The 23,072-nt window shown below is 39.4% G+C and overlaps 1 protein-coding gene across 1 annotated transcript in view; it reads left to right on the forward strand.

Moving 5' to 3' along the window:
• Positions 1–23,072, forward strand: part of CCDC83 (coiled-coil domain containing 83) — a 57,229-nt gene that overhangs the window by 17,528 nt on the left and 16,629 nt on the right. The window contains exons 3-6 of the mRNA XM_054576170.1: positions 4,047–4,209; positions 7,471–7,638; positions 18,099–18,190; positions 20,423–20,491. Coding sequence (XP_054432145.1) covers positions 4,047–4,209; positions 7,471–7,638; positions 18,099–18,190; positions 20,423–20,491 — 492 coding nt within the window. The remainder of the gene's footprint in view (positions 1–4,046; positions 4,210–7,470; positions 7,639–18,098; positions 18,191–20,422; positions 20,492–23,072) is intronic.

Genomic DNA, 23,072 nt, shown 5'->3' on the forward strand with positions numbered 1-23,072 from the left:
CATGGACGACAGAGTGGGAACTGACTGTGGGAGTGGGGGTTGGGGGTGGGATGGGGGGAGGAGGGCAAAGGGGGGAAAACTGAGACAACTGTAATAGAATAAACATGATTTAAAAATAAAACATTTTTAAAAAATAAAAATAAATAACTAAATAAATAATAATCCTTTGATTAGCCCTACATCCCAAAGATTTTATCTTATGTTTTATCCTAAAATGTTTATAATTTTACCTTTTTCACTTAAATCATGGTCCATTTTGGGTATAAATTATAAGACTTAAATCAAGGTTGTTTTTTTTCCCTGCCCTAGAGCCCTAGAGTGGTGGCAGGAGAGAAGGCTCTAAACTTCCTCTTCCTATAAAGGCAATAATCTCATCGTGGAGGCTCTATCATGAGGACCTCATCTAAACCTAATTCCCTCCCAAAGGCCCCACTGCCAAATACCATCACATTGGGGATGAGGGCTTCCGCATGTAAATTTGTGGGGCAGACACAAACTTCAGTCTATAGCACAGTACTTCATTCCTTTTTATGGCTGAACAATATTCTCCCTGCATGAATCTGTGTTAAGTCCCTCTACTGAAGTTCTCATTTCAATTATTGTACTCTTTAGATCAAGAATTTCGATTTGTTTTTTTTTAAAAAGTTTCTTTCTCTTTATTGGTATTTTCTACTTAAAGAGACATCGTTTTCATACTTTCCTATAGTTCTTTAGGCATGGTTTCCTTTAACTCTTTGAATATATTTTAGATAGCTGATTTAAAGTCTTTGTCTGGAAAGTCCAATGTCTGGGATTCCTCAAGGACAGTTTCTATTGACTGCCTTTGTTCCCCCTGTGTATAATAAAATTCCCAGTAAGAATATGCATGGATTGTACTTTCTTGGTTTTTTAATAGGAAATCTTTTTTTTAATTTAATTTATTTATTTTTAGAGAGGGGAAGGGAGAGAGAAAAAGAGGGAGAGAAACTTCAATGTGTGGTTGCCTCTTGCATGCCCCCTACTGGGGTCCTGGCCCACAACTCAGGCATTTGGGCAAACCTGCAACCTTTTAGTTTGCAGGCTGGCACTCAATCCACTGACCCACACCAGCTGGGCCTTTCTTGGGGCTTTTTTCTTTTTTTTTTGCATTCCTCATAATTTCTTCTTATTGTTGACAGCCAGACATTTTGAATGTTATAATGTTACAACTATGGAGATTAGATTGTCTTCTCTCCCCAGAGTTTGTTGTTGCTACTTATTCTTCTTCTTGTTTGTTTACTTAGTGACTTTTCTGAACCAGTTCTGTGAAACCTATGTTTTCTGTTCTGTGTGGCCACTAAAGTCTTTGTTTGCTTAGCTTGGTGGTCAGTTAATGATTGGATTGGATAGAAATTTTTTTAAATGTCTCTAACCAATAAATTCCTTTGCTGTGGGGACATGACTTCGACATTCAGCAAGGAAGTTTACAACTTCACCTTCACCTTTACTTCTTGCTTCTGCAGAACCTGAAGGTCAGCCAGAGGTGAGTGCTTAGGGCCTTCTTAGGTCTACCCTAAGCACCTCCACAGCCCTCAGTATGCTCAGAGCCTTATACATGCATGTGGCCTTTTAGATTCCTGAGAATATGTCAAAGCTCCCTATGGACGTCTTCTCTCCAGCTTTCCTTTAAAATTCTTTTTTTTTTCTTTTTTTTTTTTTGGTCAGTTTGTTGTTTATCCCAACTGTTATACCACCTCAGGGAGCTATAATGTTTAATCATTATACTATTTTTGAATGTCAGTAGTCAGGGAAAAAGGCTCTTCACACACTGATCAAGCTCTGAGTTAGGTCAAATAAAGATAAGGTTTGCTGGTGGGATTTTCCAGGAAACTACCAGACACATCAAACAATGACGGTTATTTTGGGACTGTGCTTTGGAAGAGTTCTGCTCCCGACCCCACCCCCCTTTTCTCACTGCCCTCTACCCCAGGCTGCTAGGCTGCTGGTTTTTACCATGACTCTAAGGCTCTTAGTTTTTAGAGCAAGATAAAAATACCACAAAGCTCACTGTCCTTATGCAGCTTCCACCATTTTTTTTTTTTTTAGTAAACACTCTCTGGAAGTTATTGCAAGCCTTTAATTTCCAGAGTTCTGAAAAGTTGATTTTGACAATTTTTCCAATTTTCTAATTGCTTTTATGAAGGAGAAATTTGGGGGGGTCTTTATTCAAAGATTCCTGCTTATATCACTCCCAATAAGACTTTAAAGAGTAGTTTGAAGGAAAGAGATTCAGTTTTCAGATTTAGCATATTATGAATCCCTTAGAATTAAAAGGTCTTCAGAGACAGAATTAATTATGATAGTTTAGAATATCATAAACAAAATATCAGAGAAGTTAAGCTACTAAATTTTGAATAGCATACCTTTTAATCTTTGTTCCCATTTCTTGAAATTACTCAAAGCCTATACATCCCAATCTTTTTTTAAAATTTCTCAATACTGTGCATCATAAAGTTGCCTATTACTTTTGTTCAATTTGTCAAAGTTTTAAATTAAAATTCTAATGCACTGAAATGGTAATCATATCATACATCCTATGGAATAACTTAAAGAGCATTAAAATAACATCAAATCCTAGTGTATTAAACTAATGCTTATTTTGCCAAACAATTTTAAGAAATCAAGTTTTTCAGTTCTCAAGTTTAAAGTTTGTTGGATTAAGTAATAAATAATGAAGTTTTAGCCCTGGCTGGTGTGGCTCAGTGGACTGAGTGCCAGCCTGCAAACCAAAGGGTCGCCAGTTTGATGCCCAGTCAGGCACATGCCTGGGTTGCGGGCCAGGTCCCCAGTAGGGGACACTCGAGAGGCAACAAACCACACATTGATGTTTATCTCCCTCTCTTTCTCCCTCCCTTACCCTCTCTAAAAATAAATAAATAAAAAACCTTAAAACAGAAAAAAGAATGGAGTTTTAGTAGGCACTAATACTATCAATAAATCATGAATTATTTAGATTACCTGAAAGAACACTTCTATCCAAAGTGTGGCTGGTGGGCCAGCAGTTTTGGCATCACCTGGAACGTGTCAGGTATGTGCCAAATTTACTGAATCAGAATCTGCATGTTAGCAAGATCCTCTAGTACTTGGTATACATGGTAAAGTTGGAGAAGCACTGGCCTAAAGAATCAATTTTGGGAAAGAAAATACTCTTAAAGTGTCCAAGTAAGTTAAAAGGATAAAAGACATGACTATCAGAAATAAAATATAATGTTGAAAAAGTCATAGTAAAGAGCATGTTAAATTACAGGCAAATAACTAATTTTTAAAAGAAATATTAAGATATTTAAGTATATACATTTTATTAGGTTTTAAAAAATTGAAGGAGAAACACCAGGGGAGTATTAGAACTTAAAGAGACCATAAGAAAATTACAAGGAAAATGTGTTGAGTTCACAAACACTAAAATTTCTCTGCATGCATGTAATAAGATAAGCAAGGGCAGGAATAAACTCTAAGTTGATTAAATATAAGAAGCTTGGATAACTAGATGAAATAGCCACAGAGGAAATCCAGTCCATATTTCAAGTATGAAGTATTGGAATGGTGAGTAGCCATCACTCAAAAATAAGGAAATTAGGATCATTTGTGAAAAAAAACAAAGAATAATGTGAATTCCAGAAGATCAATATTTTTGTCTATTTTGTTCACTTATATATTCCTAGTGTATAGGTGACTACTTGGCTCCATAAATATTGACTAAATGAATGATGATTGCTGAAGAAGAACAGTGTTAAGCAGGAGAAAGTGACCTCCAAGGTCTAATTTTAATATTCATTGATTCTATCATAGGGTGAGAGACGGGTAGATTAATAACACAATTTTTTAAATGTAATTTTCTATCCAATGATTACTATGTTGATGGGTTTTGTTTTCCATGTTCCATAAATTTTCAGAGATATTATTACATAACTTATTTCATTAAATATTTCTTTCTCACATTGCAAGCCTCAATGTGTGACTCTATTTTGAGGAAATTCAGTGTAAATACTTGAGCAGATGTAGTTGACCACTGTTGATTTCCATGACAGAATAGACGCTTAAAGGATGAACAGATTTGGCACATCCGAAACCTACTAAAGGAACTAAGAGAAGAAAAGTCAGGACAATTAAAAGTTGTAACAAGAGAGGATGTTGAAACAGCAATGAAGGAGAAATGGAAGTTTGAAAGAGACCAGGAGCAAAACTTAAAAGGTGATTTATGAACTTAGAAAATTATCATAAAGGTGAATCGAGTTATTTCTTGAATGCATTAATGCCTCTGTTTCCTAATACATTAAAAATGCTGTGAACATATTTCAGATGACATCATTATCACCACAACTACAAACGTATGGAGGTAAATGAACAGGAAAGGGAATAAAGCAGACAGAGATGCTGAAATCAAGTGAGGAGGAGGAGGAGTAAGGACAGTGATCAAAAACAAAGACACATGAGATCCGGTATCCTGTTAGACACCACTCTGCACTCCTCACAGTGGGGATTTGTTCTTTCTTTAGGGAAATTCTCTTGTTTGGTGGCTTCATTGGCTTCAGCCTCAGTGTAGACTTGGGAATGATAAAGTGAGTATGACCACAAAGCTTCCCCAGCCCAATATCTCTATGGAGCTAAGCTCCTCCTCCCACCCCCATTTAGATGGGGAAAAAGAGGTTAGAGTTGGAAAAAAGGCATTATGGAGGACATGAATAGAAATGATGCTAGGTGCAGAATATGAAGGACCCAGAACATATTCTTGCAATGGGCTTAGGAAATACCATGATCCCGGGGGTACATCAGACACACAGTCTTGACACTTGACTTTTTTTAATTCCTCTCTCTTTATCTCAGACTTGCTGCCAAGATTTCTAAAACCACTTTTGCCAGAGCCCCTATAAATACCATCTCTGCTAGGAAGCTGGGAAACATGGCAAAGGGACCTGAGTGCTATCAGGAAGCAGTGCCAGAAGCTGGGAGGCAAAAGAAGGGACAAGATTTTCCTGAATTTCTCCAATATTTCAGAGAACCTCCTTATCTGAGCACTTTGCACAGAACAGACATTCCATTCATAGATAATTTGTTGTTTTGAATGAAATAGTTACCAAAACCAAACATTACTCAACATTCATTTTTCAGAGTCTCCAAAATTGTTCCCATAAACCTCCACCTACCCAAGTCTCTTTATGGGCAACAGTGACGTAATGAGGTGGTAGATACTGAGTTGTACAGGGTTCCTCTCCAGGAAAGTTTTGCTTATGTTTGGAGGGAATACTTTAATAAGTCCCTTGAGATGGGAGTGAGACCAAAACAGATACTACTCAGACATGCTCACTGAACTACCCTCAGAGGCGAACGGGCCAGTTTGTTGAGGTGTGCCTGTTTATGGTTTGGACTCAGTCCAGGGTACATATGTCATACAAGACTGGGGCCCAGCTGGATGACTGAGAACAGCGAAGCAGGCCTGGGCATGCACGTGGTCCAAGGAAGAAAGCAGCCCACAGATGCCAAGGAAGAGAGGGAAAGAGAGAACAGACATGTCTGAAAAGGATTCCTAAAGCAGCCATGTGACGTACCAGGTAGTCACTCACAAGTGGCTTTTGTTTGTGGAGCAGCAGCCATACTGTCACGTGGCAGCTTGTTTCAATGTAGAGTCTCAACCCCATCGAGACCCGCTGAATCAGGATCTGCATTTGACAAGATCCTAGGGGATTCCTATGCACAGTAAGGTTAGAGAAGTACCGATGGAACCTCTTTCTTCAAACTTTCAGTTAGGATTCTTTCAGTTGCAAGGATAAAAATCTAACCCAAACTAGCTTAAGCATAAAGAGGAAGGTAATTTTTTTCATATAACCAAACAGAAAACGCAGGGTGACCCAGAGTCCCACATTCTGTCAGATTCTAGCATTTTTGTTTTTCAATCTCCCTCTCCCGTCCCCATCTCTTCTCCTCTTTCCCTTCTTCCCTCATTCTCCCCACCTCCTCTATCCCTCTTCTCTATCTTCCCCACCCCGCCGAATGTTGGCTCCTTTTCATGAGGCTGTTGTTCCCATGAGGCTGGAATTCTGACCATAGACATCTCTGATCTTACACCCTTATAACCTCAAAATGGAGACAAAAGAGACACGTTTTCTACCAGTCTCAGTAAAAATATTTCTGTGGAAGGACCTTGAGCATGTGCCTAGCTTGGGACTCACACTCACCCCTGGACCAATCCCCATGGTCAGGAGAAGGGGCCACTGCACTTGGCCTACATACAGGGTGAGTAGGAAGTGTGTTACTAAATGGAGAGTAAAGAGGGGCTGTGGAAAAGTAGAACAGCAGCCACTGCATTCACCTCTCTTTCAATACCTTCAGTGATGTCAACCAGCATACCCTGCAAAAGCTGAATGTGGCATAGGGCTGAGGCGGCAATAAATAGTCTGCTCAAATAAGAGGATGGCTGACCATCTGGGCTATAGAAATAATAACTGATTAATGATGATAACAAGTGCCATTTATTAAAGAATTTTAAAATATATAATCTTATTTACATCTTTGGAAAAAAAAACATGTCTGGAGTTTCCTTTTGGAGCTCTGGACTGAAGAACGTCCTTATGGCCTGATTGGAATGCTTCAGTCATTTCATAAGCATTTTCTAGGACCAGCTAAGTGCCAGACGCTTGCTAAGTGCTGGATTTACAGAGCTGGGTAAGATGTGGTATCGCCATCACGGAGCTCTCAAACAAGATGGCGCATGGCAGTATGCCAAATAGCCATTAACTTCATTGCACCTGTAGCGCTTCCTTTTCCAAAATATTTAGCAGCATAATATTCAGCCTAAAGATTGAGTAGCATATCATGTACAGGAAGTGTTCCAGGGCAAACTGAAAGTGCATAAGGTTCAGATAGGTCAATATTGATACATATTTATTTAAGAAACTTATCTTTTACTTCGAGGTCTTAGAAGTGAGGGTGGGGGGAAACATGTTGATATGACTGTCATATACTATCATTTCACACAGATGAACTTTATGTGACAGACTCAAACAACTTATAGAAATGATTGCCGAGGACTATGGAATGGCATAAGGTGAAATCACTTTGTCCAGAGGCATAATGACCAGAAAAATGATAATTTACTAATAAAATGTATATGTGACATAATATACAATACAATATAGGACCCTTATCAACCTGTTGCAGGAATAATTTAAACTTGTGGGTTCCAAGGTATATAGGTTAATTGTCTATTATAGCTCTCACCCACAGCCCAGAACCACACATCAATTGGAATTTTAATTTTACTTAGAGTTTGAATCATGAAGGATAGTTAAACAATAGTTTGAATAGTTTAGATTTCCTTTAATTGTAGATATAAAATTGGATTTATGAGATAACAGCACTTTAACATCAGACCCTAACTTCATAAAATCAGATCGCAACACATAATGGTTGCAAGGACAGTAGAAATGACATGGTGTTTTGATTTTCTTTCAACAGATATGCGCTTGCAAATAAGTAATGCTGAGAAACTATTTCTTGAGAAACTCAGTGAGAAGGAATATTGGGAAGAGTACAAGAATGTAGGGAGTAAACAACATGCTAAACTCATTATCTCCTTACAAAATGACATCAATAAAGTTAAAGAGAATGCAGAGAAAATATCAGGTCAGTTGCAACAAAGCTAGTTCGAGTTCAGTAAAACACACTTAAGAATTCGATGTAAGAAAAAAAAATGGATACTTCCTGAATCTTTTGTTCCTTTCTACTGGGTTAATGCAAACCGTTTGAGCCCAAGGGCAAAGGTGGAGGGAGGAAATAAAGAAACTATCCCTGGACCACCTACTAAAGGGAGGGGAGGCGGGGTGGAGAAACTGACCTCAAGGAAGATGTTTCATTCAGTGGGTGGTGTCTGTGCTCCCACCCCTGGGCCTGGGGGAAGGTCACCGAGGCAGGAGGGCCCTGGGACTCGGTTATATTAGACAGGAAATTCACCCGAGGCAAGCTAAAGCAACCTTAGTAAATGCTACGTTGTAATAAAAAAATTAAAAAATTTTAAAAAACCCTGGAGAATGAACAGAAGACGGGAGGTGGAGAGGGTATGAGCAGATGACATTAGGTGTGATGAAGCGTACATCACTAGTGAAGGCCCCCTGTCTGTCACTGTAACTAGCATAGTAGCTTAAAGGAACACCAGAGACCCAGACACAGGAAAGTCATAGGATAGAGCAAAGGGGAGCAGTCTGGCCTGAAAGCACACCGTGGGGGTGGATGGCGGTTCGGAGTGGAGTGCGGCGGGGACGGTGCCCGGCGTGGCACGGGGTTCCTGTGAGGTTGTTCCCGGCATCCCTGCTGAGGGCCTGTCTGGACACTCTACTTCTAGACCGATTTTTATGTAAGTTTCTCAGCTCAGGGCCTCTGTACCATAATGGTAGTATAAATTTGGCCCCAAATTAGTGTGGCCGTGGAATTACACGTTTTCAAAACGTTCTTCTCCCCGCCCCCGACAAAAAGTACCGAGAGTGCGAGACACCTTCCTACGCCTCCTGTCTGTTTCCCCAGGCACTCAGTCCTCTCTCTAGATAAAACCACTGTTACCAGTTTTTTTATGTAGCTTTTCAGAAATATTTTATATGCGTACACAAGCAGTGTGCTTGCTACAAATGCGATTCTTCACATAACAGTACGGACAGCATTATAGGTCACTTTGCATGGGCACTCCCCTCATTCTCCCAATGGCTACTTTGTTTTGTTGTACTGTAATTTTTTTTAACCAGTCCCCTACTCATAAGCATTTAGGTTGTTTACTATTACTCTTACAAAAAATGCAATGAATATCCTTATACATTCCTCATTCTACTGTGATGACTATCGTTATATTCACGTAAGTCCATTTCCGTGTATCTGTAAAGAGAAATGGCTGGCCCAAGCAGCCCATTTATTTCCATTGGGATGGGCCTGGCCGCCCACAGAGGTTGTGCTGAGTTTACTCCTGGCTGCCCGGGACACCTGTCCTCTCACATCTTCCACGGTGGGGGTTATTACCCGGCTTTTTGCTCTTTGTCGGCATTCAAGGTAGAAAACTGTATCCCACTGTAGCTTTAATTCACATCTCTCTAGGTATCAGTACCAGTGAGTATCTTCTCATAAGTTCAAGAACCACATGAATTTTCTTTCATGTGAACCATTTGTTTATACCCTTTACCCACTTTTCTATTGTGTTGTGGAGCATTTTACATCTTAAGGAAATTAGCTGTTTAACAGTGATATAAGGTACACATGTTTTTCCCATTTGCATTAGTCTTTGGTTTGTGAGGTATATGTATGAGAAAATTTTGTAGTCTTATATTTAAATTTTTTATTTATTTATTTATTTATTTATTTATTTTGGTGAGGGAGGAAGCCAGTTTTATTTTTTGCTAGTTGGTTTTCCAGTTGTTTCAACACCATTTATAAAGTGATCCATTTTTACCCTACTGATCTGAGATGCTGACTTTATCTACTGTGTTTCCCATGTGTATTTGGATCTCTTTAAGTATTTTCTATCCTGTTCCATTTATCTGTCTATGTATTTGTGCACCGGTACCATACTTTTAAAATAGTTATTGTTCTGGCATGTTTAAATATTTTAAAATTTTAAAGTAGAAAGTCATTATCTCATATAAACTCAACCCATTGTCTATTTTAGCTTTATTTCTATTATTGACACTGTCGCAGATGTCCCCATTTTCTCCCACTTTGCCCACCTCCACCCAGCCCCTACCCTCAACCCCATGTCCTGGATTAGACATTTGGATGATTTGTTTCAGCTAAAAATGTCCATGCTGTTGTATCCAAGTTCAGGGTGGTGGTAGTAACATTTACATATTGCACTATTATACTTACTGGTTGTGCCTCAATTTATAGCCCACTTTTGGTATCATGGGAAAATGGATGTAATGGGCTTTTCTTATTTATTGTTAGTTTTTCCTAACCATGCAGCAGCAACTCTTCCCCAAAGTGTTAGAGCACTTTGGCGGCCACAGATTGGACAAAGTGATTATGAGGACTCCTAAATCAATTTGTCTAAAGCCTCTACCACTTTCCCCCCTTCTCCCACTTCCCTCATTCTTCCACAGTTTCTCTGGAAATCTCCCCTCAAACCCATGATTATGGGGTTCTTGTTAGTTAGACTGCTTCACTTGCAAGGAACAAGTATTCTAGAGAAAAGAGGGTTTGTTCAAAGTGAAATAGGCTATTAAAATGAAACTCAATAAGTCTCACTTTAAGCTGGTGTGGCTATGTAAGGGATACCACATTTCAAAGGAAAGCGAGATATCACTATGCAGACTTGCAATATGAAGAGACAGAAAAATGGTTCCACACTTCCAACCACTGAATTTGGGTCTATAAAAGAAGCTGGAGAGGCCAAGAAAAGATTATTAGGAATTAGGGGATTCCCGTTTTTTCAAAGAGCTCTTAGTGTGCCATAAGTTCTACGCTATCCCCCGAAGGGACAGGTGAAGGGTAATTCCTCCTTCACCTCAAATCAGGATGGAAAGTTTTCAAGGAATTTCCTCAGATTGTTCAGTACGTGTCCCCTCCAGTTGAGGGGACATTCAGATCTATTTTGTGGCTCATCTCTGGGACATGTGGCTGACTTAGCTAACATTTCCGACAGCAGAGCAAGGGAGAGGTGACTGCTGCCCGGGCCCAGGCCTTCGTCTCAGTCCATTTGGGCTGCCATAACAAAGTACCATAGACTCGGTGGCCTATAAAAAACAGAAATTTATCTCTTACATTTCTGGGGGCTGGACAGTTCAAGTCAAGGTGCTAGCAGATTCAGTGTCTGGTGAGAGAACCTGCTTCCTGGTTCATAGGTGGCCAGCTTTTCACTGCGTCCTCAAGACGGAAGGGGCAGGGCAGCTCTCTGGGCTGCCTTTTATAATCCTGTCTGTGTGGGAGGGAGGAGGAGATTAACAGCCAGAGACCAAAAGACAAGTTGTTAGTCAACCTCCAAGGACAGTACATCCCCTGCATGAAGGAAATGCAGGCCAAGTATAACCAACAATGGGGAAGGTAGTCCTCTGAAAAATTATAGCAGTGCCCCATGAGAGAAGAAATCAACCTTATATGCCAGTTAGGAGCAGAAAGTGAAACATCAGCTTGGGGTAGGATCAGTCAAGTGAGAGCTTTCTTGTCTGTTCCCATGCTTTAGCTAGGAGGAGAGGTTAGGATATTAGGTATAGGAAACATGGTCACTGATTATTTGGGACATGTTCTTTCTCTTAATAACAGGAAAGGAAACCTTAGATTATTCCCAGGCATAGATTAAGTGTGAGGTTATTACAAGTCATTAGATATTAGAGTCACAGATCATTTTTACTTTTGTCCTTCATCAGTCGCATAGGACAAGGACCCATAGGAGTTCTTTGTACACTAATAGTGAGTTAAAAGACTTCAGTTCAGGTTCACCTACAAAAAAATAACATTACTTCTTTGAATGTCAATTTCCTCATCTGTAAAATGAGAGTTCCTCAGTGGTCTCCAAGAGAACTCACGTTTCCAGCACCTGCTTTCTACATCTTATCTAACCCTTACAAGTTCCTTTGAGTTATATATCACTGTGTCAGCTTAAAGATGAGGAAACAAGAGGCCTAGAGAAGTTGATTGCCTTGACCAAACTCACAAGCTTAATAAGTAGTGGAAATGGGATTTGAACCCATGTGTCTAACACCAAACAAATATACTTGAAATAGTCCTCCTAGCTCTGTGATTCAGTGAGGCAGGGATGACTCTCTAAAACATAGTGTGTCTGAGAAATTACTACATGGCTACTATGCCAGCTGCCCTTGCTCAGTTTTCTCCAGATGGGGCTGAAAGGAGGCCACCACCACAGGAGAGGATCAGCACAATAAAGCTGTATGACACCAGAATTATGTGAAGAGAAGACAGCAAACTCCTGAAAAGCTGTGGAGGAGTAAACCAAAGCAGAGCTAGGCACAACAGAGAAAGAGGAACCATGCAAAGCAAGCTTCAGCCAAGGTGGTTTTGCAGTCAGCTTCTGAGAAGTACCACGTTAAAATGGGCATCTGAGAAGCCAAGAATCTAAAGGCACAAAGTCCTATCTCCCAAGCTCCCACTTGCAACCTCTCAAACCTTCTCCTTTTATGAGGAGGCAGCTTTTACATACTCTTAGTTTCTTTGGCTGTATTCACAAATGAATGGTTAATACTTGTTACCCAGAACATAATCTGAATCACAAAGGATAGCAATGAGATTTTTCACATCCTCCCTTATGCTAGTTACTCTGCTTTTCAGAAGAAAAACAGTCCATATAATTTTATATGGAATTTGAAACAACAGAGTTGGATGTTGCTATTGCTTTTTTAGTATGAATATGGCGATTGAGAGAGCTACAACTTTAGTCAGAACATATTTGGTCATCTATTTTTTATGATTTAGAGCAAGAATCAATATGTCATGTTATCAAGCTTCAGTTTTTATGATTTCTTTTAGATGCCAAGAATGTAAAATTTATTACATCTAACCTCCTGATACATTGCAACTTTTAAACTGAGTTTTGTGTTTTGTTGGGTAGAAGTTTCAAATAATACCCAGAATTAGTCTAATGGACTACATCCTGAATTGAAAAAGAAATTCTATCAGATATGAAACTGGAATGATTAATATATGCAAGCAATGGCTTCAAATGAGTAAGAATAATGTCGGTTATAGAGATGAGCGTATGTAGGATAGAATACTGAAGACTTCCATTTTCTTTTTTTTTAACATATATTTTTATAAATATATATTTTATTGATTATGCTATTACAGTTGTTCCATTTTTTCTCCCCTTTATTCCCCTCTGCCCTGCCTCCTCCCACCAGCATCCCCGCCCGCCCCCCCGCTTAGTTCATGTCCATGGGTCATACATATAAGTTCTCTGGCTTCTCCATCTCCTTTACTATTCTTAACCTCCCTCTGTCTATTTTGTACCTACTATTTATGCTTCTTATTCCCTGTACCTTTTCCCCCATTATTCCCCTTCCCCCTCCCCTCTGATCTCCATTTCTGTGATTCTGTTCCTGTTCTAGATGTTCGCTTAGTTTGTTTTGGTTTTTGTTTTCTTTAAGTTCAGTTGTTGATAGTTGTGAGTTTGTCATTTTCTGTTCATAATTTTTGATCTTCTTCTTTTTCTTAGGTAAGTCCATTTAACATTTCACATAATAAGGGCTTGGTGATGATGAACTCCTTTAACTTGACCTTATCTGGGAGGCACTTTCTCTGCCCTTCCATTCTAAATGATAGCTTTGCTGGGTAGAATAATCCTGGATATAGGTCCTTGCCTGTCATGACTTTGAAAACTTCTTTCCAGCCCCTTCTTGCCTGCAAGGTTTCTTTTGAAAAATCAGCTGATGGTCTTATGGGGACTCCTTTGTAGGTAACTCTCCTTTTCTCTTCTTGCTTTTCAGATCCTCTCCTTATCTTTGATCTTAGGTAATTTAATTATGATGTGCCTTGATGTGTCCCTGCTTGGGTCTAACTTCCTTGGGACTCTCTGAGCTCCCTGGATCTCCTGAAAGTCTATTTCCTTGGCCAGACTGGGGAAGTTCTCCTTCATTATTTTTTCACATAAGTTTTCAATTTCTTGCTCTTCCTCTTCGCCATCTGGCACCCCTATGATTTGGATGTTGGAACATTTAAAGTTGTCCCAGAGGTTCCTAATCTTCTCCTCATTTTTTTTGAATTCTTGTTTCTTCATTCTGTTCTGGTTGAATGTTTATCTCTTTGTTCTGCTCCAAATCATTGATTTGAGTCCCAGCTTCCTTCCCTTCACTGTTGGTTCCCTGTATATTTTTTTCTCTATTTCAATTTGCATAGCCTTCATTTTTTCCTCCATTTTGCAACCATACTCAACAATTTCTGTAAGCATCCTGGTTACCAGTGTTTTGAACTGTGCATCTGATAGGTTGGCTCTCTGTTCATTGCTTAGTTCTATTTTGGGAGCTTTGATCTGTTCTTTCATTTGGGCCATAATTCTTTGTCTCAGTGCACCTGTTACCCTGGAAGGGGCAGAGCCTTAGGTATTAGCCAGGGCTGCACAACCTAGGTCGCTGCACTGTGATGCTGTATGTCGGGGAGGGGTCAGAAAGGGAACAATGGCTTGCTTGGCTCTCAGCCAGCTTTCAGTCACTTCCCCCGCTACCCACAAATTGGGCCCTTCTAGTGCTGATTCCCAGGTGGGTGGGGTTTTGTATGTTCTGGGACCCCGTGGGTCTCTCCAACAGACTCTCCTGTGAGGCTGGGAGTTTCACTCACTTCTGCAACACTCACAAATTTTTACAGCCAGAAGTTTTGAGGCTTTCATGCACTGGAACCCTGGATTGCTCTGTCTGTCTTGCTCCCCAGCTGTTCCTCCCTGTTTATCTGCATGCAAATGTGGGACCACCAGCTACCGTCTTGCCCACCTGGTCCTCCAGTTACCGCCTTGCTGCACGTCCTCTCCACTGCGGCTACCTGTCTCCGCCCCTCCTACTGGTCTGGGTGAATGTTCTTTCTTTAACTCCTTGGTTGTTGGACTTCCATACAGTTTGATTTTCTGGAAGCTCCAGTTATTTTTGTTTTTAAATTTCTTGTTGTCCTTCTTTTTGTTGTGCGAGGAGGCCAAGTGTATCTACCTATGCTTTCATCTTGGCCTGAAGCCACAATTCCATTTTCTTATTCTCCAGATGTCAAGTTAGATTAGCACCCAAAACCTCATGAACTCTCTTGTTTATAAACCACTGCTTCAGTCAAACATTCTTGTTTCAATTCTATTAGAGGCAGAAACTGACCATTCCAATCCCTATCTGGCCACTCCACAACTTGGGGAACTCTCCCCTCCTCCCTTTTTTTCCTGCCTTCTCCTCCTCACCAAAGTCGCCACTGAAAGTTGTTATCTTTGGCTGCAGTTACCCTGTGCTGAAGCCTCAGATCACTGCCTGCTAAAGACTTGCAGTTTGCCAAATTTAATGTTCTTCAAAACATTTTTAATATCTGTTGTATCCCAGGGACTGCAGTAATAGAGAGATATAGAATCATATAATGTGTTCATAGATAGGAAGAATTAACATCATTTAAATGTCCATACTACCCAAAGCAATCTATAGCTTCAACACAATTTCTATCAAGATACCAATGATATATGTCAGAGAACTAGAACACATACTTCAAAAATTTATATGGAACCACAAAAGCCCCCAAATAACAACAGTGATCTTGAAAACGAACAAAGTTGGAGGACTCACACTACCTAATATCAAACTATACTATAAGACCATAGTAATCAAAACAACATGTTACTGGCATAAAAACAGACACATAGATCAATGGAACAGAATAGAGGGCCCAGAAATAAACCCACACCTTTAGAGCCAATTAATATTTAACAGAGGAAACAAGCACATGCAATAGGCTAAAGATAGTTTATTTAATAAATGTTGTTGGGAAAATTGGACAGATAAATGCAGAAAAATGAAATAGACCACCTTCTGATGCCATAGACAAGAATAAATTCAAAATGGATTAAATGTCAGACCCAAAACCATAAAATTCCAAGAAGAAAACATAGGCAGTAAAATCTCAGACTTTGTTCATAGCAATATTTTATTTGATATATCTGATCAGGCAAGGGGAACAAAAGAAAAAATAAACAAATGGGACTACAACAAACTAAAAAGTTTTTACAGGGCAAACGAAACCTTCAACAAAATAAAAAGACAACCCACTGAATGGAAGAACATAGTCACTGATATATCTGTGACAGGGTAAATACAAAAAATCTACAAAGAAATTATAAAACTCAACACCAAAAATATACAATCCAATTAAAAAAAATGGGCAAAGGACCACCTGAATAGACACTTCTCCAGAGAGGACATATAGATGGCCAATAAACATATGAAAAGATGCTCAAGTCACTAATCATCAGAGAAATGCAAATTAAAACCACAAAGAGATAATACCTCACACCTGTCAGAATGGCTACCATTAATAAATCAACAAACAACAAGTGTTGGTGTGGATATGGAGAAAGGGAGCCCTTTTGTGCTGTTGGTGGGAATGCAGATTGCTGCAGCCACTGTGGAAAGCAGTGTGGAGTTACCTCAAAAAATTAAAAATGGAACTGCTTTATGACACAGTAATCCCACTTCTGGGAATATATGTGAAGGTACCCAAAACACTAATTTGAAAGAACATAAGTACCCCTATATTCATTGCAGCACTATTTACAATCACCAAGATAATGAAAACCATAAAAAAGAAGAATATTTTACCCTTTGTAACATCACCAAGAGACCTAGAGAACATTAAGCTAAGTGAAATAAGTCAGTCAGAGAAAGACAAATACCATAGGATTTCACTCATAGATGGAATCTGATTAACAAAACTGAAATAACAAGCAAAATAGAGACAGACTCATAGATAGAGAGCAGGCTGACACCTCTTGGAAGAGGGGGTTAGAGGGATTGAGTGAAAAGGAAACAGGTCTCATAGACATGGACAACAGTGTGGTGATTGCAGAGGGGAGGGAGTACGGGGGCATAAAAGGTAATGGAAAAAATACAATAAAGAAAGAAAGATATGGAAGAGAATCTTTTACACTCTGCTTTCAGAATTTTCATTTATGAGGAGAAGCAGTTATGCCAATATGAAGTACAGATGAGGACTGAATAACTCCTGCTTAGTTGGCTCCAAACTACTGAGAGAGTAGACCTGCAGATTTCCTCCCCCATAGCTGAAGGCCGCTGAGCATTCTGCATTGGCTGACTTGATCTATGGAGAAAACTTTCCCTTTGAAACAATGTCCTAACTGGCAGTTGGGTTCCGCACCACTATTGGTATCGTACAATACTGTCGTTTAGTTACAGAATAAACTAAACAAGTCTCTGTGAACCCGTCCAGAAATCTAGCAACTGTAATTGTCAACATTATTTGTATGGGAAAATACTTTCTGACTTCCAAATACTTTCCCTTCAGGTATTATAAATATAACATAGATGTTATCATAAAACAAAACTAACTTTAATTGTTCTCGGGTTTGGAGTAGACAAGTTCCACCCTGTTGCACATTGTTGACTTGCTCACTTTATTCAATCTTTGCTCAAATGTTACCTCCTCAAAAAAGCTTTCTCTGATCACCCTATCTAAAGTAGAGAGTTTTAGTTTTTCTTCATCACATACATCTGCACCTGAAATATTTATTCGCTTGTTTACCTATTTATGGTCTGGCTTCTCTGCTAGAATGTACATGTCATAAAGGCAGTGGTTTGTCTCTTATCTGGCAATAGTACCAGTGCCTTAAATAGTGTCCTGCACATCAAAAAAACTTGGTGATGATTTATTGTATAAAACAATGAGCAAACTGGACTGGTTTTCCCAGCTTTATTTCTCTCCACTCTGTAAAGCAGCCTTAATATCACCGTGCCTTGCTTTCCTTACACAGCGGTGGTGATTATATGATCTTTAAGCAACTTTCAAAGTCTAAAATTTTATGATCCTTTGCTCTCTCCATTCTGACATTTGTGACCTAAGAAAATCCAGAAAGGATTGAGAATCTGTGCTTCCTCATCTCTCTGTCCCCTTCCTTCCTCTGAGTCTAATTCAGAACCAAGTCTCCTGACTTTCACAGCCCTTTTACCATTCTCTCTCCTCATTTTGACTTTTCTGCCCCAGGAAATGCATGCCAAGAATAGCGGAAATTTAGTTAGATGAAGTCAGAGGTACAGGATGCTTCTCAAGTGGGCAATCAAAACTTCTTTATATTTCTGTTGTGGAATCAGAAGTTGTGTGATATGGAGGGTAGACAGTGCACAAGTACTAAAGTATTGGAAGCTCTCTCGTTGGAGAGGCAGTCCTTTGAAAGCACAAATATTCTTGGGAGAGGTGCCACCTTAAACTAACTCACAGTAAGGTGTTAGAAAATTATGGGGACATTTCTGTTAGTTGAAGGTACTAAATGCTTCAGTAAAAAGTACCCTGAAAATTCAGGGGGGAAAAAATGTGTAGAAAAGGAGAGGTGAAGATCATGGAAGATAAAATTTGCTAACATCATAGTTTTTACCCAGGATCAGTGTTGTTAACAGCTTCTAAATTTCTTTTTAAAGAACAGTATAAAATCACTCTGGAAGATGCTAGGAAGAAGATAATCAGAGAAACTTTGTTGCAACTGGACAGAAAGAAGGAATGGGCCACAGAGGTATATTTTAATTTTCACCTTTAAAAAAATAAACAAAAAAACTTTTGCCTTATTTTTTCTTGGGGTATAGTATAATAGTTAAAAATGTGGGATCTTAAGTTGGGAGTTCTAATTTAAATTACAGTACTACCACTCATTGGGTGTATAAACTAAATGTGTTACTTGACTTTTCTGGGCTCCAGTTTTTGAATCTACAAAAAGGGGATGATAATAATATTTACATTTAAAGAATAATGAGGATTGAATGAGATGACTTAAGTAGCATAGTGCTACATAAGGAACATGAGCTCAGTAAGTTATTATTCACTTATTTTTAAGTATAATAACAATGGTTACAAAAATTATTAAGTAAAGTTGTAGATGAGTTATAGAATGAAATATAATTTGTCTAAAAAGTACTTTTGCCCATATCCAAAGCTAAGAGAGTATACTTTACATTGCTGGAGCTTTAAAAATTTAGGATTTAAAAAAAAAATTTGAGAGATAATTTCTAATCTGATGTTTTTTAACTTCTTTGCTTTGCAAAAATATATGACTCTTTTTTTTTTTCCACTGTCCTTCCTCTGTCTCCAAAATATGTCCAAAATCAATGAGGTCCCCATTGGGACTGTCTTTTCACCTAGATAGTTCCTTCTTCGGAATTATAAATATTTGGCCTTTTCTAGAGTTTTTCACTGAATTTCAACTGCAACTGTTTGTTGCTTCTCTGTCAGTTCAATTGTTCTTTTACTGTTATTATCCTATTGTATGATATTTACTGATTTACACAAATATAGAGGATTATGAAAAACTGACCAATGGTTTATCTGCCAATGCAATTGGGCCACTTTGTGACTGAATATGACAAAATGGTGAAATTAGCAATTAAGTGATCTGACCATAGTTAAGATGATTAAAAATGTACATGTAGACCAAATATTCTTTAAGTATTCATGTTCAATATATAATGAGGACTGTTTTGCTGTTCCTAGCATTTTACATTTCAAGCTCTCAACAATTCTATAAAGGAGGGACTTCTAATGAGAAGACAGAGGCAGAGAAAAATTTTATGACTTGCCCAGAACAAGTAGCAAAATCAAGATTCAGTTCAAGATGTCTCCTTGAGATCGTTGCTCTTAATCATTACACTATACATTTTCTCCTCTGTACATACCAAACACCCACGCACATGAATAAATTTTCCTCATTTAAACTGGCTATTTTAGCATATAGTTTAATATCCTGTAATCCACTGTTGCATTAATTAAGCCATTCGCCAAATAACTTCAGTTATTAGATTCTTCCTCCTTTTGTCCAAATGAAATTATACATTTAAGGGAACTTTAGAAGTATCAGTCATAGCTTCCTGGTTCCTGGGAAATGTAAGTCCACTCTTAGTTTAACTAGAATGGTTTAAAGAAAAAAAATTTATTGCAAATCTTCCAACTCTAAGAGATTTTACCCTTAACATATTTTTAAATTATTTCTGTCCATGTTTATGAACTAGAAGATTTTTCCTAATTTCTCTTCATTTGGTTGTGCCCTTCAGTTGCTGAATGTTGAATTTTGTAACATGGTATACATATAAAAGTACCTTACAGATAGATATGATCTGTTATCCACTACAAATTTCCTTTGGGTGAAACTGTAAATATCCAAGTAATTAAAAAATGAATATTCATTTAATGAACCCTAAGTAAGGCTTTTTCTGTTTTCTTCATCTAAAATGCCTTTCTCCAGGAGTCTGTCTAGCTATAGCTTGCCACTCTGAAATTATTTGCTGTTAAATTTGTAAATACATACTATTTTTCTTACTGACATGCAGAAATGTTTCCAATTAGAAAGATAGTAATGTAATTATTTGTGATTTTGCTCTACGTTGGGTTATGTCTTTGACCATAAACTTGAAGAATGTTTGATCACTACAGTTTAGCCATCTTAATTGTGGATCTGATCACTTATTGATTTGATTTCACATGGCAGTCTGACTCAGTCACAATAGAACTAAATTGCCTGGACAGCCATTGTCCAGTTCTCTAAATTGCCTATATTGGGCAACATAAGTCAGTAAAAACATTACAGTAGGATAATAAAGAAAGAACAGCTGAACCCACAGTTCTTAGGTATGTTTCCAAAGTATTTGCAAAACATAATTTAAAATGAACAATCAGATAAGTCGATTGTGTATCATCATTGCTAAAATTGTGAATCACCTTGTGGCAACTCTTCCTTAACAGAGAAACTTTCTTTTAGAATGCTGTAAAGCTCATTGACAAGGGCAGCTTCCAAGATATCTGGGAGAATGACTGGCTGAAAAAAGAGGTAAGTAGAATTTCTAAAAACTATTTCTTTTTTCTCTTTTTTTTTTGAACTGGAAATGACTTATCTATCAGCTGAAGTCATGGAGAAAGCATGGAACTGTCACCGACTGAGGTAAAATAAAATTCAAGTGGAGTCTTAAACTTATTACAGGCTGTTACTCAATGAATGCCATAAATGATATCAGTAATAACCAGAAATCACATTTAGCATCACAGTTCACAAAATATACTCAAATGTACAAAGCTTCTGAATGCCCTAAAATTGGTCTAGTCTTCCTCAAGACCCGACCTCCCTCCGAGGGATGGCAGCAGGGATGAAGGATCATTCTGCCTTCATTGTCTGCTGCTATGAATTGCCTCTTTGGGATAACATGGTCTCCTTCAGATAAATGTTCAGTCTTTCAGATCTTCTTTCCTCCCCCTGCACTCCTCTAAGGTGACCCTTGATGTATAGGGAGGTGGAGCTTCCATGGCCTCTTGTGGGGGGTGTTGGTAAAAAGGGCTCAGATCAAGGGGGTTTCCTCTGGATCCTCGCTCCCTCTGCCTTGCTGCTGCGCAGAGAGTGCTTTAGGCTGCTCCCTGCCCTGGTGGCTTCTAAAATGGACTGCCCTGGCCCTTTGGACATTGTGTTGCAGCCAAACCCAAACCCAGAGTTACAGCCGTTTGCTAATGGTCAGGATGTCCCTGCCCCCTGCAGTCTCTAAATCCCGCTCCAGCTTGGTCCTCAGGCTCTCTTCACACCTCCTCCTGGAGCGCAGGCAGGAGCTAGTGGGCCCAGCTGTCCGTCTGTCTCCCTACACCAGGGCTGTAAAACTGCTCCTGCTGGATGTGACCATGTGAGGGCCTCTAGACCTTCTGTATTATGGGGTGCTTCTCTGCTTTCCTTGCATTGCACATACTAGTGTCCTAAGCCCCTACCTCCTTGTCCTCATCTGCCTGGACAACTTCAACTCTTCCTTTAGGCACTCGATTGTCAATTTCTTTGTAATCATTTTGTAACTCCCCCAGAAAGTCTTAAGCGCTCTTCCCCAGCGCTCTCTTGTTTCACTGCTACTCTTTCTTTTATAAAATGTGTTGAAATTATCTGTTTATGCATTTGTCTCTTCACTGCATAGAGTAGGCCATGCCCTTTCAACTATATACCCATGAAACCTAATAAATAATCTATGCTCATTAAATAGTTATTGAATGAAAGAATTTCATGAGTATAGATATACTTATTGGAAGGATGAATCAAATATATGGCTTAAATCTTGGGTGAAGATGTGAGAGCATGTTTTTGGGTGAAAGAGGCACATAATCTTGGGTCTAGATGTTACAAGAGTGCTACAGAGGTTGAGCTAAACTCACTACAGTACTTTGAAATTCCCTTTACACCCAGACAAGTAGACACTGAACCTAAGCTTAGATGTTACCTGTGAAAGAAAACTCACTATCTTTTGAGATAATTCACTTCAACTACACACAGCTATTGTTAGCAAGTTATTATTAGTATGTGATTCTCAAAGTACATCTTCAGCACTAATTTCGGTGTGTCCTTAGCTGTGGACCTACATTTTAATTTGTCTGCTGTTGGGAAACACCTTGTTTTCAGAAACTGTAGCCCTGCTGACAGGCGAGAGGGCCCCAAGGCTGGAGCTAAGCAAGGAGGCCTTGGGAAAACAGGCCACTGAGGAGACAAAACCTGTCCCCCTGGCAGGTGCACAGCCCCTGCCTCCCTCACATCACCCTGCTGGGCCCTGAAGGATGGCTGGTTAGTCAATGATGGGTAAGATCCCTCAATGGCAGGGACTGCCTAAGACAGGCACATCTGCGTGGGCATCAAGGAAAAACTTGTGGGACACAGAGAAAGGACGAAAGACCCACACCCCTCACCTTGGCTTTGATATGGCCGAGGTCCTCATTCTACATGAAAGAAGTCTCCTTATTTCCTGGCTGCCTTGCCCTCCCCTCACCTGGCTCTGGCTTGAAACAATACTGGAGACAGCCCTAAACTGGATCTGGCCATTCCCAGGGGAAATCAGGCCTAAAAGTAAATTCCTTGAAGCATGCTTTGTTTTTCCCTCAAAAGCTATGATAACCAGCTCATGCTGGGAAGGAAAGGTACATTATTCACACACCCTGACGCCAAACCCTTTGGCACTCTCATGTTTACTTATCCCGTCTTGGACCCATGTAAATGGACCCATGTAAATCGGTGTGTTCCTGCCATCTGTTTTCCTAAACATCATCTATTCTCTGTGAACATTAACATAATGATGTAATGAGATCACCTGTACATTCCTACTACCTAGGCCCCTTGATAACCCTTTCAATAAAAGCCTTTGGAAAAAGGGGCTCGGGCTGGCTTCTCCACTAGAAAGAAGAGCCCTTTCCCCTCCCCTGGCAAACAGAGAAGTTTTCTGGGACGACTCATTTTGTTTGCCCCCATCCATGACAACCCTGGGACAAGCTCTGCGGGGTGAGAGCCCACGCTCCCACCTCAGTCTGCCAAATACTCCCACTCAGATATCCCATAGGCACTTCAAACTCACCATACCTAAAGTAGAACTCATTAAATTTCTCCTTAAATTTTCTCCTTT

Source organism: Pteronotus mesoamericanus, unplaced genomic scaffold (assembly GCF_021234165.1).
Source record: "Pteronotus mesoamericanus isolate MK-2021 breed Mesoamerican mustached bat unplaced genomic scaffold, CSHL_Meso_final contig_33, whole genome shotgun sequence".
NCBI lineage: Eukaryota > Metazoa > Chordata > Mammalia > Chiroptera > Mormoopidae > Pteronotus > Pteronotus mesoamericanus.